At 35.7% G+C, this 20,307-nt stretch overlaps 1 protein-coding gene across 1 annotated transcript in view; it reads left to right on the forward strand.

The window, feature by feature from the left end:
• Positions 1 to 3,094: 3,094 nt before the first annotated feature.
• Positions 3,095 to 20,307, forward strand: part of LOC142238272 (activated Cdc42 kinase-like) — a 73,752-nt gene continuing 56,539 nt past the window's right edge. Inside the window, exon 1 of the mRNA XM_075309877.1 lies at positions 3,095 to 3,851. Coding sequence (XP_075165992.1) covers positions 3,848 to 3,851 — 4 coding nt within the window. The 5' untranslated portion in view covers positions 3,095 to 3,847. The remainder of the gene's footprint in view (positions 3,852 to 20,307) is intronic.

Below are 20,307 nucleotides of genomic sequence, written 5' to 3' on the forward strand. Positions count from 1 at the left end.
CCTAGAGCGAAAAGGACGATAATTCGTGACCACCCTCAAAAAATTGAAAAATCCACCCAAAACCTAAAAAATTTAAATTTTTATATGAAAAACTTCTTTTGGCCATATCTCCTAAACTAAGCCTCCTAGAGCGAAAAGGACGATAATTCGTGACCACCCTCAAAAAATTGAAAAATCCACCCAAAACCTAAAAAAATTGAAATTTTTATATGAAAAACTTCTTTTGGCCATATCTCCTAAACTAAGCGTCCTAGAGTGAAAAGGACGATAATTCGTGACCACCCTCAAAAATCCACCCAATACCTAAAAAAATTGAAATTTTTATATGAAAAACTTCTTTTGGTCATATCTCCTTAAATATGCGTCCTAGAGCGAAAAGGATGATAATTCGTGACCACCCTCAAAAAATTGAAAAATCCACCCAAAACCTAAAAAAAATTTAATTTTTATATGAAAAACTTCTTTTGGCCATATCTCCTTAAATATGCGTCCTAGAGCGAAAAGGAGTTTAATTCGTGACCACCCCAAAAAAATTGAAAAATCCACCCAAATCCTAAAAAAGTTTAAATTTTTATATGAAAAACTTCTTTTGGCCATATCTCCTAAGCTATGTGTCCTAGAGCGAACAGGACGATAATTCGTGACCACCCCCAAAATATTAAAAAATCCACTTAATCCTAAAAAAATTGAATTTTTTATATGAAAAACTTCTTTTGGCCATATCTCCTTAACTAAGCGTCCTAGAGCGAAAAGGGGTTTAATTCGTGACCACCCCCAAAAAATTGAAAAATCCACCCAAATCCTAAAAAAATTTAAATTTTTATATGAAAAACTTCTTTTGCACATATCTCCTAAACTATGCGTCCTAGAGCGAAAAGGACTTTAATTCGTGACCACCCTCAAAAAATTGAAAAATCCACCCAAATCCTAAAAAAATAAAATTTTTATATGAAAAACTCCTTTTGCTCATATCTCCTAAACTAAGCGTCCTAGAGCGAAAAGGACTTTAATTCGTGAACACCCCCAAAAAATTTAAAAATCCACCAAAATCCTAAAAAAATTGAATTTTTATATGAAAAACTTCTTTTGCTCATATCTCGTAAACTAAGCGTCCTAGAGCGAAAAGGACTTTAATTCGTGACCACTCCCAAAAAATTGAAAAATCCACCCAATTCCTACAAAATTGAAATTTTTATATGAAAAACTTCTTTTGCCCATATCTTCTAAACTAAGCGTCCTAGAGCGAAAAGGACTTTAATTCGTAACCACCCCCAAAAAAATTTAAAAATCCACCCAAATCCTAAAAAAGTTGAAATTTTTATATGAAAAACTTCTTTTGCACATATCTCCTAAACTATGCGTCCTAGAGCGAGAAAGACTTTAATTCGTGACCACCCCCAAAGAATTGAAAAATCCACCCAAAATTAAAAAAAAAATAAATTTTTATATGAAAAACTTCTTTTGCCCATATATCCTAAACTAAGCGTCCTAGAGCGAAAAGGACTTTAATTAGTGACCACGCCCAAAAAATTGAAAAATCCACCCAAGTCCTAAGAAAATTGAAATTTTTATATGAAAAACTTCTTTTGCCCATATCTCCTAATCTATGCGTCCTAGAGCGAAAAGGACTTTAATTCATGACCACCCCCAAAAAATTGAAAAATCCACCAAAACCCTAAAAAATTGAAATTTTTATATGAAAAACTTTGCTCATATCTCCTAAACTAAGCGTCCTAGAGCGAAAAGGACTTTAATTCGTGACCGCCCCCAAAAAATTGAAAAATCCACCAAAATCGTAAAAAAATTGAAATTTTTATATGAAAAACTTCTTTTGTCCATATCTCATTAAATATGCAACCTAGAGCGAAAAGGACATGAATTCATGATTACCAAAAAATTAAAATTTTGATGAAAATCCTCATAATAATCCCCCAAAAATTAAAAATTTCATCCATATCCTAAAATAATCAAACTTTTATATGAAAATCTTTTTTTTTTGCTCTTTTAAACTAAGCGTCCTAGAGGGAAAAAGTGGTTGTGTGTTCACCCCTAAAAAATTTAAGATTCCGTCAAATTAAATAAAAAATCCAAATTTATTAAATTAGTTTTAAATAAAATAAACTTTGTGAATTTTTGTTGTATATAATTATTTTAAAGTTGTTTAATAATATAATTTTTGGAAACATAAACTTGAACTTTTTTAGAAGAATTGATTAAATTGTGTAGCACATCTAGTCCGGCGATACTAGAGCTGTCATTCGGGATTAATGCTGTCCCTAAATTCATGGATTTTCGGGACAGGATTTATCCCGAATCCCGGGATTATAAAAAAAAAATAATCCAAATGTGTGAAATATTTGGCTTTTTTGGATTTTTATTATTTTTTTTATTGATTTTTATTAATAAATGTTTTATTATTATTGGCCCAATTTGGCTTATTGTATTGTCGTAATAAATTGAAATTGGTGTCTTCACAGGGTAGTGTCGACTGTGATTGATGCTTTTCATCTGCTATAAGATAAGATATACGCGAATATCTGGTGAAACTTTGGATGCCTTGATATTTTTAAGATGTTACTTAAAACGATTAAGTATAAAAAAGAATCCTTAAAATTTGAATGAAATAGCTTTTAATTTATTTTTGCCTTCATATGTTTTATTAAGTAGCAATTTACGTTTCTTTTGTTACTTTTGATTAATGTACAATACTTTTTTGATGCTGTAGATTGTTATTACTCAAAATATTTAAAGCATCCTGAAAATTTCGAGATTCCGAAAAAAAATCCCGGCATCCCCGGATTCAATATTTAGAAATCCCGAATCTCGGGATTTATAAAAATCGAATCCCCGAATGACGGACATAATCAGTACCGGTCTTTTGTAACAACTATGAGTCACCCTATTGATTATATTCACTCGTTAAATAATATCGTTCCATTGCTACGTTATACGTTAAACGCATACGATTTAATTTAAGGAACCCTAAGAACTCAGCCGTCTGCTAATGGTTGCAACAAATAGGCACAACCTGAATGAATAAAGCAAAACAAATAATGACCATCAACCATGGGCAGAACGTATTAGTAGCTCAGTCGGATGCGGAGCAATAAAGTGCACATACAAAACAAAATTTATAAACAATAATTGCTATATAATTAAGTAATGCAAACATCAAGTAAATGTAACAACACCAACACAAATTAATTCATTTGTCAGTGAAATAGTGAAGAAACTATCCAAACAAATATGCATATTGTATGGAATAAAGAAAAGCTATCGGCCTCCAACTCCCTCCGTAGAATGAAATGATGTATACCAATAAAAATGTGAAGTAATATTGTGAATGTGTATTCCTGTATTCCGAAAAGAAAATCATAGCAATTTTATCAATAATAATTTAAGTGAAAATCAAGCTCATATATATTAGTGAAGAGATATAATAAAGTGCGGCATGTTTCTAGCTAATGGAAGTAATGGTCATAGGCACAAAATTTTGTTGAGAAATATCAGTGTCCAATAAGATTTGGCTTTAACTTTATTATCCGGCATATGAAGATGTCTAGTGTTTAAATCCCATGCTGCCTTCTTTTTCGATCCTAATAGAAATTTGTCATAACTCCCTTTAGTTTTGGATCGGATCAGTTATTGACGCCATCCATACTACATTACTTGATAGAATTCTTGGAAGAGTGCAGTCACCGCAATTCTTAAAAATATTTGCAGAATAGCTTCCGGCAGCACAACAAGCACAAGCACCATTATAGCACAACAAAAATAGCATCCATCCATCGTTCCATAATTACACACTCCTGTTGGTTCCTGTTGTTGTCGCTTTGGTGCAATAACAATGGGTAAGTGGAAGGAAATATTGAATCTTTATTTGTGTGGGGAGAAACAAAAAAAAAAAAAGAAGTGGTGAATGTATTGTTCTGCGTTTTGTTGTTTTTATTGTTGTTGTATATGTGTTTGTGTGTTTTATTTTTTAATGATTTTCTGGATGTTGCTGCTCTTGGCGATTTTGTTGTTGGGTTTCTTTTTCCTCTCGCTAACTGCCACTGCCTGTGTTAAAACAAAACACAAAAAAAAAGTTTGTCGAGTGTTGGCTGGCTGGTTGGCTAGCTGGATGGCTGTTGATGAACGTTGGTTGGAAAGTTTTCTCGCTGTGTGCGGTATTGTCAAATGGAACATGTGTCCCATTTTGGATTTGCCTTGTGTTCATTGTTTTTGTTTTTGTAGTTGTTGTTGTTTTCTGTTCTTAAACCGTATGTTGTATTTTATCATAATTAGATTGTTGTACTGATTTACTTTGTTGTTTGTTGTGTGTGCATAGGCGAACATAGTGGCATCCAAAGTCTGAATGGGTCTAGCCCGCTTTATATGTTCATGGGAGCAGTAATATATAAAATCGTATATATTATTTAAAAATACATCCAAAGTTTCTAAAAATGGCCCGAGGGGGAGGTGTGGGCTTATGGATTACTCACAAGCGTAGACAAACACACACACAAGCTCCACAGTGGATAATAGCGAATAAGAACAAACGACCAAGATACCAGAGAAGGCTATGGCGTATCATTTATCGCACAAGAGGGCCAGCCGTTAATGGATAAGCTTTCATTCATAAAACCCCCTATGAGTTGGAATGTTTGAGGTTTTGTTTATGATATAGGCCTACAACAAAACAGTTTCAAATTCTTATTTTTTTTTTTTTTTTTTGTTTGAAGGCCATTTTCGATGCATGAAAAAGTATTTTGCAGACATCAGCAGCCATTTGTGTTATTTCACATTGTTTTGATGTGAAGAGTCAAAATCAAGCCCTTTTTTGGAAGAAACTACATCGTAATGCTAAACATAGATGTGGGGTACGACTATCGATAGTAATATGTCTATCTCAACAAGATGACCAACCAGTGTGAACTTCAGATTGTTAAACGAATTCAAGAATGACTGTTCTCAATGGATCTTCAACTTTGATTTCAAAGTTGAGAGATTCTATGAGATTTTGAATAGTTTTGTGTCACAGACTATGACAAGGTGTTGGGGGGAACACATCCAGGTTTACGCCATGATATTTTCTTGCACTAACCGGTTTGAAGAATCATAGGTGTTATAAGAGGTATAAGAGATCTGGTTCGTCCATCGACTCCGCTCGTTATTCTGTTTCTAGATCTCGGCATTATTTTGAGTCAACGGCTTTTTATAGACGATATATTTTTATAAGGTTATAAATGATTATGATAGGGACTCAGGATCGTTCTATAATTTTGTAAAGTTGAAGGGTAGGTCATCGGCTAGACGAAGGTTTTTGTTTTAGCTTTTATCCCCAGAGAGTTTCGTATATTTATTTTCCACCATGTTGTTATGTGTTTGAGTTCTTCTTCTTCTGACGAGCACCTCAAATAGGGACTTTCCTAAACCCATAAAAAATTTGTATTTATCTTTTTTTGTCATTAACCAAAGTAGCCCTTAATAATTGAAAATACTTTAGCTTTTAGGATTTGGGCAAGTAAAATTCGAAAGTAGAAATCGAATATGAAATCAGTTTATCCAATACGTTAACATTGTGAAAATTGGGATTTAAGCTGAAAGTCTGATTTTGGACAGATTTTAGTATTTGGGGCACTTTACCAAAAATCGACATGGGGGATATACCAAGTACTGGTTGTTGTAGCCCCTAGTAACTTATGTATGAAAAATAAAAGACAAAACATACAAGTTATTAGGATTAGACATTTAGCCCTCTACATCCAGTTCGTGGAAGTGAGCTGCCTCTACTGGATGAAGACCCGCGATGAGGTGCAAACATATTGAATTGCCGGGTTCAGAAGGGAGAGGTAACTATTTAAGTACTTGGAGATCAGGGATGGAAAATGCAGTACTATAGTACTTTTTTTCAATACTTTTTCACCCTGGTCAGTACCGTAGTACCCCCGCTAATGATTTAGTACCTTTTGTGTAGAAATTTTTGAGCCGATATCAGATTTATGGTATAATAGTTTTGACAAAATATTTTCAGAAAATCTTTAATAAACTTATTTGTTAATAGTCTTTTTAAAATTTGGCAAACCAGACTAGTTCATGGAAGGAAATCTCGATTTTTTAAAGCCACAGTCAAAAACATGCACGAACACTTTCTAGATAAAAATTTATCGATCGCGTACTAAAATAATCTACCAACATTTGGAAAAAATCTTACCATAAACTACCAAAAAAAATATTATTTTGCAAAAATGTATTTTTCAGAAAGTTTTGTCAAAATTTTACGTCTACAGAAAATTTTGTCAAAATTTTATTTTATTTTTTGTCAACATTTTATTTCTATAGAAAGTATTGTCAAAATCTTATTTCTATAGACATTTTTGTCAGAATTTTATTTCTGATGAAAATTTTGTCAAAATTTTATTTCTATAGAAAATTTTGTCAAAATTTTATTTCTATAGAAAATTTTGTCAAATTTTTATATCGGTTGAACATTTTTTTTAAATTTTATTTCTATAGAAAATTTTGTCAAAATTTTATTTCGGTAGAAAATTTTGTCAACATTTTATTTCTATGGAAAATTTTGGCAAAATTTTATTTCTACGAAGAATTTTGTCAAAAATTTATTTTATTTATCTATTTTTTTGGAACTTTTGTTGAAATTTAGTGAAAAGTACTTTTTCGTTCAAATAAAATACCTTTTTTGTACTTTCTTCAAAATTGTATTTTCCATCCCTGTTGGAGATACCCGATCTTAGCTTAGATAGCACCGACCTGGTTTCTCTCTCTCATCGTCGATAATAGATGGTGGTAGTACAACTCTGTATAGGTAGTAATATAGCCTTCTGAACCGCTGCCGTGTGTGCCGGCCTCAATGGCGTCCTTATTCACTCATTACTGTCATCGCCGATCAAGTGTTTTATTGATATCTTCTTTAAAATCAAACCGAGTGGGCTTGCCTCTTTCGGTTGGTACCCTCCTAGATGTGGCATCCGATAACATTTTGGGCTCATGCTTCTCTGGTGTTTTAGAGTGACCTCCAGTGGCAATCAGCACTAACGTATTTTGCACCGTTTGAAGATTTCTCCATTGGGAGTCCTAACGGGGGCTGCATAATCGATAAGGGGACGACCACGAATGGTGGCCGTCGATTTAGGAGCAGAAAGCTTCAGATTCCTGTCGACAAGGAAGTCCCTAAGTGAAGGGAGGTAGTCATTAATCCTCATCTCAAGCTCCCTGATGTCCCTACCTTTTGTCACTATGGAACGGTCGTCCGCGTAGGTGAACCCTTGAACATCTGATGATGGGAGGGGAGCCCTAGCCACATAAAACTTTAAAAGGAGGGGGACAGTACACCGCCTTGAGGTACACCTTGTTTATTTCTCCTAGGCGAAGATTTTTTTCCTCTGAATTGCACATAGAACTGTCTGCCTGCCATGTAGTTCGCGAACCATCTCTTAAGATTATTAGAAAGGCAGGTTCCCATAATATCTCCTAAGAGGGTGGTATGGTTCACTGTTTCGAACGCCTTAGACATGTACAATGCTACGAGAATCGAACGTCTATGCGGCCTCTTACTATTTAATCCCTCTGTAATGTTGGCTGTTAATTCGCACAACGCAGCGGTCGTACTCCGAGCGGAAACCATGCTGATGTTCTGCCAACATTAGATGTTCTGTGAAGTAGGGCAGTAAAATAGCTTCCAGAATCTTCGTACCGGAGAAAGAAGAGTAATTGGTCGATACGAGTCTCCAAGATGTTCCTGCTTTCCTGGTTTCAAAACTGGAAAGTGTTGAGGCAAACATTGAAGCTATGGGCCAGGAATCTAACGCCATTCTCCCCAATGTGCTCCAACATCCTCGAAGCCAATCCATCTGGGCCAATTGCTGTGGAGCTCTTGGTGGCCTTTATCGCCTGCAGCACATTCTGCTGACTGATGACCAAAGGGTAGCTGTTCTGTCTGAGTGAACGGAAGACTGGCTTTTGCTTTCTGTTTGCACGATCTACTGTCTGGGGTGCTCGAAAGCATTCGCTATACAGGAGTCATCTTTCGAAATTTGCTCCGGATGGTAGACCACAACCGTTTGGATCCAAGATCGGACTCCTCTAAATGCTTGCGCCACTTCTCTCGTTTGTTGGTGGCCACAAGACAGAGATTCGGGATCCTGCGGTCAGCTGGATCTACTTTCTGGATCTCGTCCCACTTATCTTCCACTGGTTGTTGTAGCCCTTCGGAGTTTGTATTTTTGAGTTTTTAGGGAAAATAGAAATACTCCAAATGGAGGTTTGCAGTCCTTGGACAGAGTTGAAAGCCCTGTGCCCGCCCCGAGCCATAGACCCGACTGCAACGAAGCCACTTTGAGTTTTGGTTATGTACAATTTCATGGAAAGGATATGTACCTGTTACCATAGTCGTATATCACATTTGACAGATAGTGCTTTTCATATCTTCCTGTTTTATTATGGTATAAACATTTGATTATGTATTCGTATCAAAAATGTAATTTTTCTTTGAATACAAGATTGACACCATTTTTTTGTAAAAAACTTTACATATTTGGATGAGCAACATCGTGTGAACGAACATTATACAAAAAGTATATTTTTTGGGTTCCAACACATTATTATGTGATCATAATGATTTTTAATTGAAATTGCTTTTGTTTTTATTACAAAATTATTTATTACATATTTTTAGTTGTTTTTAATTTTGAATAATTTAATACGGCCAATCTAAGTCTTAGGTTCCCCTCCCATTGATTGGGCTGAATCCAAATTAAGTTTAGTTTAAGCTATCAGATTACGGAACTACAGTGACTAAAAAAAGTATTCGTTTTTTTGCTTTCTTCAAATCAAATGTATTTTTTTGTAAACCGTTTAACATTTATATATCCTCCACCATAGGATTGGCCATATTGGACAACTTTTACGTATAGCCCCCATATAAACCGACCCCCAGATATGGCTTGCGGAGCCTCTTAAAGAAGCAAATTTCATCCGATCCGGTTGAAATTTGATACGTGGTGTTAGTATATGGTCTCTAACAACCACGCAAAAATTGGTCCATGTCGGTCCATAATTATATATAGCCCCCATATAAACCGACCCCAAGAATTGACTTGCGGAGCCTCTTAGAGAAGCAAATTTCTTTTTTTTTCGCTTTTACGTATAGCCCCCATACAAACCGACACCCAGATTTGGCTTGCGGAGCCTCTTAAAGAAGCAAATTTCAACCTATCCGGTTGAAATTTGGTACGTGGTGTTAGTATATGGTCTCTAACAACCACGCAAAAATTGGTTCATATCGGTCCATAATTAAATATAGCCCCCATATAAACCGATCCCCAAATTTGAGCTCCGGAACCTCTTTGGGGAGCAAAATTCATCCGATTCCGTTGAAATTTGGTACATTACGTTAGTATATGGCCGATAACAACCATGCCAAAATTGGTCCATATCGGTCTATAGTTATGTATAGCCGATCCCCAATCACACAAAAATTGGTTCATATCTCCAAAAACAATCTATCAACATTTTATTTCTATAGAAAAATTTTGTCAAAATTTTATTTCTATAGAAAATTTTGTAAGAATTTTATTTCTATACAAAATTTTGTCAAGATTTTATTTCTATAGAAAATTTTGTCAAAATTTTATTTCTATAGAAAATTTTGTCAAAATTTTATTTCTATAGAAAATATTATCAAAATTTTATTGCTATAGAAATTTTTGTCAAAATTTTATTTCTATAGAAAATTTTATCAAAATTTTATTGCCATAGAAATTTTTGTCAAAATTTTATTTCTATAGAAAATTTTATCAAAATTTTATTACTATAGAAAATTTTGTCAAAATTTTATTTCTATAAAAAAATTTTGTCAAAATTTTATTTCTATACAAAATTTCGCCAAGAATTTATTTCTAAAGAAAATTTTGTAAAAATTTTATTTTTATAGAAAATTTTTTCAAAATGTTATTACTATAGAAAATTTTGTCAAAATTTTATTTCTATACAAAATTTCGCCAAGAATTTATTTCTAAAGAAAATTTTGTAAAAATTTTATTTCTATAGAAATTTTTGTCAAAATTTTATTTGTATAGAAATTTTTGTCAAAATTTTATTTCTATAGAATATTTTGACAAAATTTGATTTCTATAGAATGTTTTGACAAAATTTGATTTCTATAGAAAACATCCCATCCCATCTTTATCTCGGAATCCCATTTTAGCAGCGCTGAAGTGAAGATTTTCTTTCAAAATGTTTAAATATGTTTGAATACATGTTGGCATTCATTATCCCATCAATAAAACTACGTTTCCAAATCCAAGTGCTGACATACAACCACCATTTTTTGCACTTTTACTTTTTTTATTTTCAAGGTTTCCCCAGGCTTTTGCTTGAAACTGAATGTAAAATTTCCAGATTTTACTTGTCGTAATCATTTGAATAGGTGGGGGTAAAAATCTACAGATTTTTCATTTCAAATCAAGGCGTTTTTCTTGGAAACTTACACGAGATGTTTATGATTCCTCTAAAACTCAAATAAAAATGGTTCTTTTAAATCCAAAATGTTATCTAGTCTTCATAGGTAGAATCTTTAAATTTATCTTCGGGAAGCGTACTGGTTGAACTGATCTGCTTGGGAGAATATCTGTCATAAAACCCCCTGAAATTCTACATATTTTCAAGAAGAGTTTTCAAAGGAAACAATTTAAGATTTGGCCCAGGCGAACTTACTGCTGTATATACTTTTTTAATGAATGCTCGGTAAAATAAATAGACTTGTAAAGTCGTTTGCATCAATTTTCGATTCGACTAAGGCATGGATTTCGATTTCGACTAAGACGTGGATTTTGTTGAATTCCAACCTTCAATCCCCAAACCATTTTCCCTCCATTAGGAACAATTCTCAATGTAAGTAAGCGCAAATGCAAATGATCGGTTGAAAACAATGCAATGATCTGCCGATAAAGATAAATATAATGTAGTTAAAATTTCTAGTCTAAAAGATATAATACCATTGTGAACTTCCTAACAGTTTGTGTCAGCTATTTGTACCACACTTCAGCATCGGGAAATTGATTATTTCAATTTTGTTTTAGTCATGTAAAAAAAAATCATTTAGCAACGTCCTGATTTCGCAGACAATATAGTTTTAACTTTAATGCGGAAATTTGTTAATTTCCCACTATAGCAATTGAAAGGCTCAGTTGTGTGTAATTATTTTACAACATTTTTATGATGTCAAGTATTTCAATTGGTCATACGAATGATAAGAATTTTTCCAAAGTATTTGTGTTTTTGGAAATGTTCCGCATTCATATTCACAGTTACGCACATTTATAATAAACATCCATATAATCCAACTGTGATGTCAAGCATAACTCCCAAGGCGACGATTAGTCATCCTTTATTTTTTCCTACTAAAAGATTAAAGTACATTGAAAAATCCATATCCATTTCGTTTGGAATAAAATAAGAAATACATAAGAAAAGGCCGAGCCTTGTGTGCGAATATAAACTTTTATTATCACAAATTGGGCGGAATTAAATTGGCTTTGGCATGTATGGTCGTTGAGTGCGTGTGTGTGCGTATATATATATGTGTGTAGTTTTATCAAAGACCATATAAACATTTACATACGCACAAAATTGCCAATGTTCTATTAATACAAATATCTGAAGAAAAAACTACCTTCATATTGGCGATTACTCAATGTACAGTAAGGAGAAAATGATTTATATCTCAATTGATTTGGAGTTATTAGTTTTACATAGAGAATTTTCTAGGTTGGCTGATAAGTCCCCGGCCTAACAAAGAAACCCACATTTTTTATTGTCAAAACTCGTTTTTATTATTCAACATAGTTCCCTTCAAGAGCGATACAACGATTATAACGACCTTCCAATTTTTTGATACCATTTTGGTAGTACTCCTTCGGTTTTGATTCAAAATAGGCCTCAGTTTGGTCGATCACCTCTTCATTGCAGCCAAATTTTTTCCCTGCGAGCATCCTTTTGAGGTCTGAGAACAAGAAAAAGTCACTGGGGGCCAGATGTGAAGAATACGGTGGGTGGGGAAGCAATTCGAAGCCCAATTCATGAATTTTTGCCATCGTTCTCAATGACTTGTGGCACGGTGCGTTGTCTTGGTGGAACAACACTTTTTTCTTCTTCATATGGGGCCGTTTTGCCGCGATTTCGACCTTCAAACGCTCCACTAACGCCATATAATAGTCACAGTTGATGGTTTTTCCCTTCTCAAGATAATCGATAAAAAGTATACCATGCGCATCCCAAAAAACAGAGGCCATTACTTTGCCAACCGACTTTCGAGTCTTTCCACGCTTCGGAGACGGTTCACCGGTCGCTGTCCACTCAGCCGACTGTCGATTGGACTCAGGAGTCTAGTGATGGAGCCATGTTTCATCCATTGTCACATGTAGACGGAAAAACTCGGGTGTATTACGAGTTAACAGCTGCAAACACCGCTCAGAATCATCAACACGTTGTTGTTTTTGGTCAAATGTGAGCTCGCGCGGCACCCATTTTGCACAGAGCTTCCGCATATCCAAATATTGATGAATGATATGACCAACACGTTTCTTTGATATCTTTTAGGCCTCTGCTATTTCGATCAACTTCTTTTTACGGTTATTAAAATCATTTTGTGGATTTTTATACCCTCCACCATAGGATGGGGGGTATATTAACTTCGTCATTCCGTTTGTAACACATCGAAATATTGCTCTAAGACCCCATAAAGTATATATATTCTGGGTCGTGGTGAAATTCTGAGTCGATCTGAGCATGTCCGTCCGTCCGTCTGTTGAAATCACGCTAACTTCCGAACCAAACAAGCTATCGACTTGAAACTTTGCACAAGTAGTTGTTATTGATGTAGGTCGGATGGTATTGCAAATGGGCCATATCGGTACACTTTTACGTATAGCCCCCATATAAACGGACCCCAAAATTTGGCTTGCGAGGCCTCTAAGAGAAGCAAATTTCATCCGATCCGGCTGAAATTTGGTACATGGTGTTAGTATATGGTCTCGAACAACCATGCACAAATAAGTCCACATCGGTCCATAATTATATATAGCCCCCATATAAACTGATCCCCCGATTTGGGTTACAGAGCCTCTAAGAGAAACAATTTTCATCCGATCCGGCTGAAATTTGGTACGTGGTGTTAGTATATGGTCTCTAACAACCATGCAAAAATTGGTCCACATCGGTCCATAATTATATATAGCCCCCATATAAACCGATCCCCCGATTTGGCTTGCAGAGCCTCTAAGAGAAACAATTTTCATCCGATCCGGCTGAAATTTGGTACATGGTGTTAGTATATGGTCTCTAACAACCATGCAAAAATTGGTCCACATCGGTCCATAATTATATATAGCCCCCATATAAACTGATCCCCCGATTTGGCTTGCAGAGCCTCTAAGAGAAACAATTTTCATCCGATCCGGCTGAAATTTGGTACATGGTGTTAGTATATGGTGTCTAACAACCATGCGAAAATTGGTCCATATCGGTCCATAATTATAAATAGCCCCCATATAAACCGATCCCCTGATTTCGCGTGCGGAGCCTCTAAGAGAAGCAAATTTCATCCGATCCGGCTGAAATTTGGTACATGGTGTTAGTATATGATCTCTAACAACCATGCAAAAATTGGTCCATATAGGTCCATAATTATATATAGCCCCCATATAAACCGATCACCAGATTTGACCTTCGGAGCCTTTTGGAAGACCAAAATTTATCTGATGCAGTTGAAATTTGGTACGTGATGTTAATATATGGCCTCAAACACCCATGCAAAAATTGGTCGATATCGGTCCATAATTATATATAGGCCCCATATAAACCGATCCCCAGATTTGACCTCCAGAGCACCTTGGAAGAGCAAAATTCTTTCCATTCGGTTGAAATTTGGTACGTGATGTTAGTATAGGGTATCCAACAACCATGCAGGAATTGGTTCCTATCAGTCCATAATAATATATAGCTCCCATATAAACCGATCCCCAGATTGGACCTCCGGTGCCTTTTGGAGAAGCAAAATTCATCCGATCTGGTTAAAATTTGGTACGTGGTGGTAGTATATGATATTTAACAACCATGTGAGTTGAAATATGTGGATGACAGTCTTTCGTAGAAGTTTCTACGCAATCCATGGTGGAGGGTACATAAGATTCGGTCTGGCCGAACTTACGGCCGTATATACTTGTTTTTTGATGTTTTCGTCGGTAACCACCTCTTTCGGGCGTCCACTGCGTTCACCGCCTTCCGTGCTCATTTCACCACGCTTGAATTTTGCATACCAATCAATTATTGTTGATTTCCCTGGGGCAGAGTCCGGAAACTCATTATCAAGCCAAGTTTTTGCTTCCACCGTATTTTTTCCCTTCAGAAAACAGTATTTTATCAAATCACGAAATTCCTTTTTTCCATTTTTTTCACAATAACAAAAGTTGCTTCACAAAAGACGCCCTATATCACAACCTAATTGACTTACAGACGTCAAATTATGACACGAATCATTTGAAGGTGGGTACTACATAAAAATAATATGCATTCAATACCGGGGACTTATCAGCCAACCTGTTATGATACCCATTTCTTAGTGAAATCACTTAATTATAAGGACAATACGACTTCATTGAAAAGTTTATAGACTTTTAGACAAGGAAATAAACTTTATATTAGAGAAATGCATCTTCTATCCTAAGCAAAATTTGCATTCGTATTTTAAAGACATGAAATCTTTGACCTCACGACATTATTTTTTTTAGTGTAAGTTAATACTTTTTGTCAAAATGAAGAAAATGTATTAAACATAAAATTAAATGTTTTTTGTTCAAATGATTTTGTTGATATTTTCTGTGTACACTTAAAATAAAATTTACTTGGATCCACCTTTCCTTAGGGATTTGGTTAATTATTCCGATTCCAAAGATGTATCTATTTTAAAATAAGGTAATTTTTGGGAAAATGTGTAGCTTTAAATCTAAAGGGTGATACGGTCAAAATTTGGTCAAGGGAAAACGCGTGTAAATCGGTGAAACCGTTTATTTAAAAAATCAAATTAAATTTCTTTTTCAAGTTCAATTAGTATAAAATTCAGGAAAAATATTCAGTTAGGCTTTCGCTTTTCCAAATCCGAATTGCCGGGCCTCACGCTTGACACCTGCCATCAGATTTTGTACATCCACCTTGTCCACCTTCTTCGCCGCAGAAAGCCAGTTTGCCTTGAACTGCTGCTCGTCCTTAGCAGTTTTTTGGTCTTTTTTAGGTTCCGCTTGACAATAGCCCAGTATTTCTCAATTGGGCGGAGCTCTGGCGTGTTGGGAGGGTTCTTGTCCTTGGGAACCACGTGCACGTTGTTGGCGGCGTACCACTCCATGGCCTTTTTACCGTAATGGCAAGATGCCAAATCCGGCCAAAACAGTACGGAACAACCGTGTTTCTTCAGGAAAGGCAGCAGACGTTTATTCAAACACTCTTTCACGTAAATTTCTTGGTTGACAGTCCCGGAAGATATGAAAATGCTGCTTTTCAAGCCACAGGTACAGATGGCTTGCCAAACCAGATATTTCTTTGCGAACTTTGACAGTTTTATGTGCTTGAAAATATCTGCTACCTTTCCCCTTCCTTTTGCCGTATAAAACTCCTGTCCGGGAAGCTGCTTGTAGTCAGCTTTGACGTAGGTTTCGTCGTCCATTACCACGCAGTCAAACTTCGTCAGTATCGTCGTGTACAGCCTCTGGGATCGCGCTTTGGCCGTCGTATTTTGTTTATCATCGCGATTTTGAGTCACTACTCTTCTTGCTTGGACGGCATTTTGACAACTGAAGAGTGAATTCCAAAATCAAAATAGGAGCAACATTCTACACACACAAACCTTCAAAATGAGGAGTGTTCAGGTTTTTTAAATGCAAAATTGAAAGAAATACGTCAAGTTTATATTGACCAAATTTTGACCATATCACCCTTTATATCGTTCGAGTCCGGCATACGACTAAACACGTTCTTGTCAGATGTGTAAATGGATTTTTACCTCTTACTTCGAGCATACTAATATGCACTTTTTCTTATATCTGGCTTTTATATCGATTCACAAACTAACATACATATCTTAGATTATAATATCTTTGAACTTTATTAGAGATTTAAATCTTTGAATGTTTTTCAATGGTCATTTAAAAAATCTTTTCAATACATAACATTTTTGCAAATGGTCATAATTCAAAGGACCGTAACTAAACACAGCGTTTTCTCTACAATACAATATTCATATACATGTGTTTGGATTGGTTGGTGTGCCAACCAAACGAATGGAGTTCATGAACTTGATAGTGAAAAGAAAGTAATATACGAAACAAATGTTCATCCAATGTACATCAATTCTTTGATCACATTAAAGTACATTTTCCAAGGATTTTGTATTGGTAGTCTGTTTTATACTTATTTTCCACTAACGTTTCAGAAAGACCATTTATCTTAATGACATTGGGCCTGAATCTTATAGCCGTATCCTTACGATGTGTCATACATCCGTGGTTCGTCACTTATAGTAGTGTTTTCTAATGGTTCGATAACACACAGAAAAAAATTCTGATTCCATCACGATCATCCATCCCTTTTAAATGAAATTTCTTCAATTACGAATTGTTTTGAAATAAAACCATATCTGTTTAAAAATTACGTAATATCTTTCGGCACTTTTTAATAGTTACTTGTTAATTTAATTAAAAATTGAATTGATTTTGGTAGAAGAACTCAATTAATTTTTAATAGATTCAATATGTCGAAAAACTCAATTAATTTTTCAATTGAGAGTTTATACTTTCACCCACTTTAATTGCAACATGTTACATATACACTGAAAAAAAGCATGCCCGTTTCCAAAGATTTTGTCTTTACTTTAAAAATTTTGGTATTGATTCCGAGCCAAAGCAGCGTAGAATACAAGTAAGGATATTTTTAAGACACAATTCTCTTTTAAATTTGGGTTTTGTATACTTGCTTCTAGGAAGCAAACTTTAATTTTTCGATTTTTCAGCTTTTTTTCTTCATATGCTATCAAAGTCCTTTAAAAATAACTTTATTTTCCAAATTAAGACTCGTCTTCCAGTAAAAATTAGACTATGTTTCAAGTAAAAAACCTCTTTATAATACAGTGTTGAAAAACATGTCCTATATTAAAACGATTTTTTGCTTTGTAGTCAAGATGCAAAAAGACAACGAATTTAAAGACAATTTCATTAAATTTAAAGATTTTTTCTGAATTATTGAAGTCTGAATTGGCCCATTTTTTTTTTCTTTCGTGTTAACAGGATGGCTGATAAGTCCCCGATCTAACAAAGAAAAACACGTTTTTTTTTTGTCAAAATTCGTTTTTATTATTCAACATAGTTCCCTTCAAGAGCGATACAACGATTATAACGACCTTCCAATTTTTGATACTATTTTGGTAGTACTCCTTCGGTTTTGCCTCAAAATAGGCCTCAGTTTCGGCGATCACCTCTTCATTGCAGCCAAATTTGTTCCCTGCGAGCATCATTTTGAGGTCTGAGAACAAGAAAAAGTCGCTGGGGGCCCGATCTGGAGAATACGGTGGGTGGGGAAGTAATTCGAAGCCCAATTGATGAATTTTTACCATCGTTCTCAATGACTTTGGCACGGTGCACGGTCTTGGTGGAACAACACTTTTTTCTTCTTCATATGAGGCCGTTTTGCCGCGATTTCGACCTTCAAACGCTCCACTAACGCCATATAATAGTCACTGTTTATGGTTTTTCCCTTCTCAAGATAATCGATAAAAAGTATACCATGCGCATCCCAAAAAACAGAGGCCATTACTTTGCCAGCCGACTTTCGATTCTTTACACGCTTCGGAGACGGTTCACCGGTCGCTGTCCACTCAGCCGACTGTCGATTGGACTCAGGAGTCTAGTGATGGAGCCATGTTTCATCCATTGTCACATGTAGACGGAAAAACTCGGGTGTATTACGAGTTAACAGCTGCAAACACCGCTCAGAATCATCAACACGTTGTTGTTTTTGGTCAAATGTGAGCTCGCGCGGCACCCATTTTGCACAGAGCTTCCGCATATCCAAATATTGATGAATGATATGACCAACACGTTCCTTTGATATCTTTAAGGCCTCTGCTATTTCGATCAACTTCTTTTTACGGTTATTAAAATCATTTTGTGGATTTTTTTTTTGATGTTTTCGTCGGTAACCACCTCTTTCGGGCGTCCACTGCGTTCATTTCACCACGCTTGAATTTTGCATACCAATCAATTATTGTTGATTTCCCTGGGGCAGAGTCCGGAAACTCATTATCAAGCCAAGTTTTTGCTTCCACCGTATTTTTTCCCTTCAGAAAACAGTATTTTATCAAATCACGAAATTCCTTTTTTCCATTTTTTTTCACAATAACAAAAGTTGCTTCACAAAAGACGCCCTATATCACAACCTAATTGACTTACAGACGTCAAATTATGACACGAGTCATTTGAAGGTGGGTACTACATAAAAATAATATGCATTTAATACCGGGGACTTATCAGCCAACCTGTTATGATACCCATTTCTTAGTGAAATCACTTAATTATAAGGACAATACGACTTCATTGAAAAGTTTATAGACTTTTAGACAAGGAAATAAACTTTATATTAGAGAAATGCATCTTCTATCCTAAGCAAAATTTGCATTCGTATTTAAAAGACATGAAATCTTTGACCTCACGACATTATTTTTTTCAGTGTAAGTTAATACTTTTTGTCAAAATGAAGAAAATGTATTAAAAATAAAATTAAATGTTTTTTGTTCAAATGATTTTGTTGATATTTTCTGTGTACACTTAAAATAAAATTTACTTGGATCCACCTTTCCTTAGGGATTTGGTTAATTATTCCGATTCCAAAGATGTATCTATTTTAAAATAAGGTAATTTTTGGGAAAATGTGTAGCTTTAAATCTAAAGGGTGATACGGTCAAAATTTGGTCAAGGGAAAACGCGTGTAAATCGGTGAAATCGTTTATTTAAAAAATCAAATTAAATTTCTTTTTCAAGTTCAATTAGTATAAAATTCAAGAAAAATATTCAGTTAGGCTTTCGCTTTTCCAAATCCGAATTGCCGGGCCTCACGCTTGACACCTGCCATCAGATTTTGTACAGCCACCTTGTCCACCTTCTTCGCCGCAGAAAGCCAGTTTGCCTTGAACTGCTGCTCGTTCTTAACAGTTTTTTTGGTCTTCATTAGGTTCCGCTTGACAATAGCCCAGTATTTCTCAATTGGGCGGAACTCTGGCGTGTTGGGAGGGTTCTTGTCCTTGGGAACCACCTGCACGTTGTTGGCGGCGTACCACTCCATGGCCTTTTTACCGTAAATGGCCAAATCCGGCCAAAACAGTACGGAGCAACCGTGTTTCTTCAGGAAAGGCAGCAGACGTTTATTCAAAAACTCTTTCACGTTAATTTCTTGGTTGACAGTCCCGGAAGCTATGAAAATGCTGCTTTTCAAGCCACAGATACAGATGGCTTGCCAAACCAGATATTTCTTTGCGATCTTTGACAGTTTTATGTGCTTGAAAATATCTGCTACCTTTCCCCTTCCTTTTGCCGTATAAAACTCCTGTCCCGGAAGCTGCTTGTATTCGGCTTTGACGTAGGTTTCGTCGTCCATTACCACGCAGTCAAACTTCGTCAGCATCGTCGTGTACAGCCTCCGGGATCGCGCTTTGGCCGTCGTATTTTGTTTATCATCGCGACTTGGAGTCACTACCTTCTTGTAAGTCGATAGTCCGGCTCGTTTTTTGGCTCGATGCACGGTTGTAGACGATACACCAAGCTTATTTGCGGAATCTCGGAGAGAGAGGTTAGGGTTTCGCTTGAAACTACGGGCAACTCTCTTTGTCGTCTCAGCGGCTTCCGATTTTCGATTTCCCCCCGATCCAGACTTCCTGGCTGTCGACAAACGTTCCCCAAACACTTTAATTACATTTGTAACGGTTGATTTGGCACCTTTTAGTGATTTTGCCAGCTTTGCGTGCGAGCAGCTCGGATTTTCGCGATGCGCGAGCAAAATTTTGATACGCTGCTCTTCTTGCTTGGACGGCATTTTGACAACGGAAGAGTGAATTCCAAAATCAAAGTAGGAGCAACATTCTACACACACACACCTTCAAAATGAGGGGTGTTCAGGTTTTTAAATGCAAAATTGAAAGAAATACGTCAAGTTTATATTGACCAAATTTTGACCGTATCACCCTTTAATGCTGAAGCATTTAGGAACACT

This window comes from Haematobia irritans, chromosome 5, assembly GCF_050003625.1.
Source record: "Haematobia irritans isolate KBUSLIRL chromosome 5, ASM5000362v1, whole genome shotgun sequence".
In the NCBI taxonomy this organism is placed as follows: domain Eukaryota; kingdom Metazoa; phylum Arthropoda; class Insecta; order Diptera; family Muscidae; genus Haematobia; species Haematobia irritans.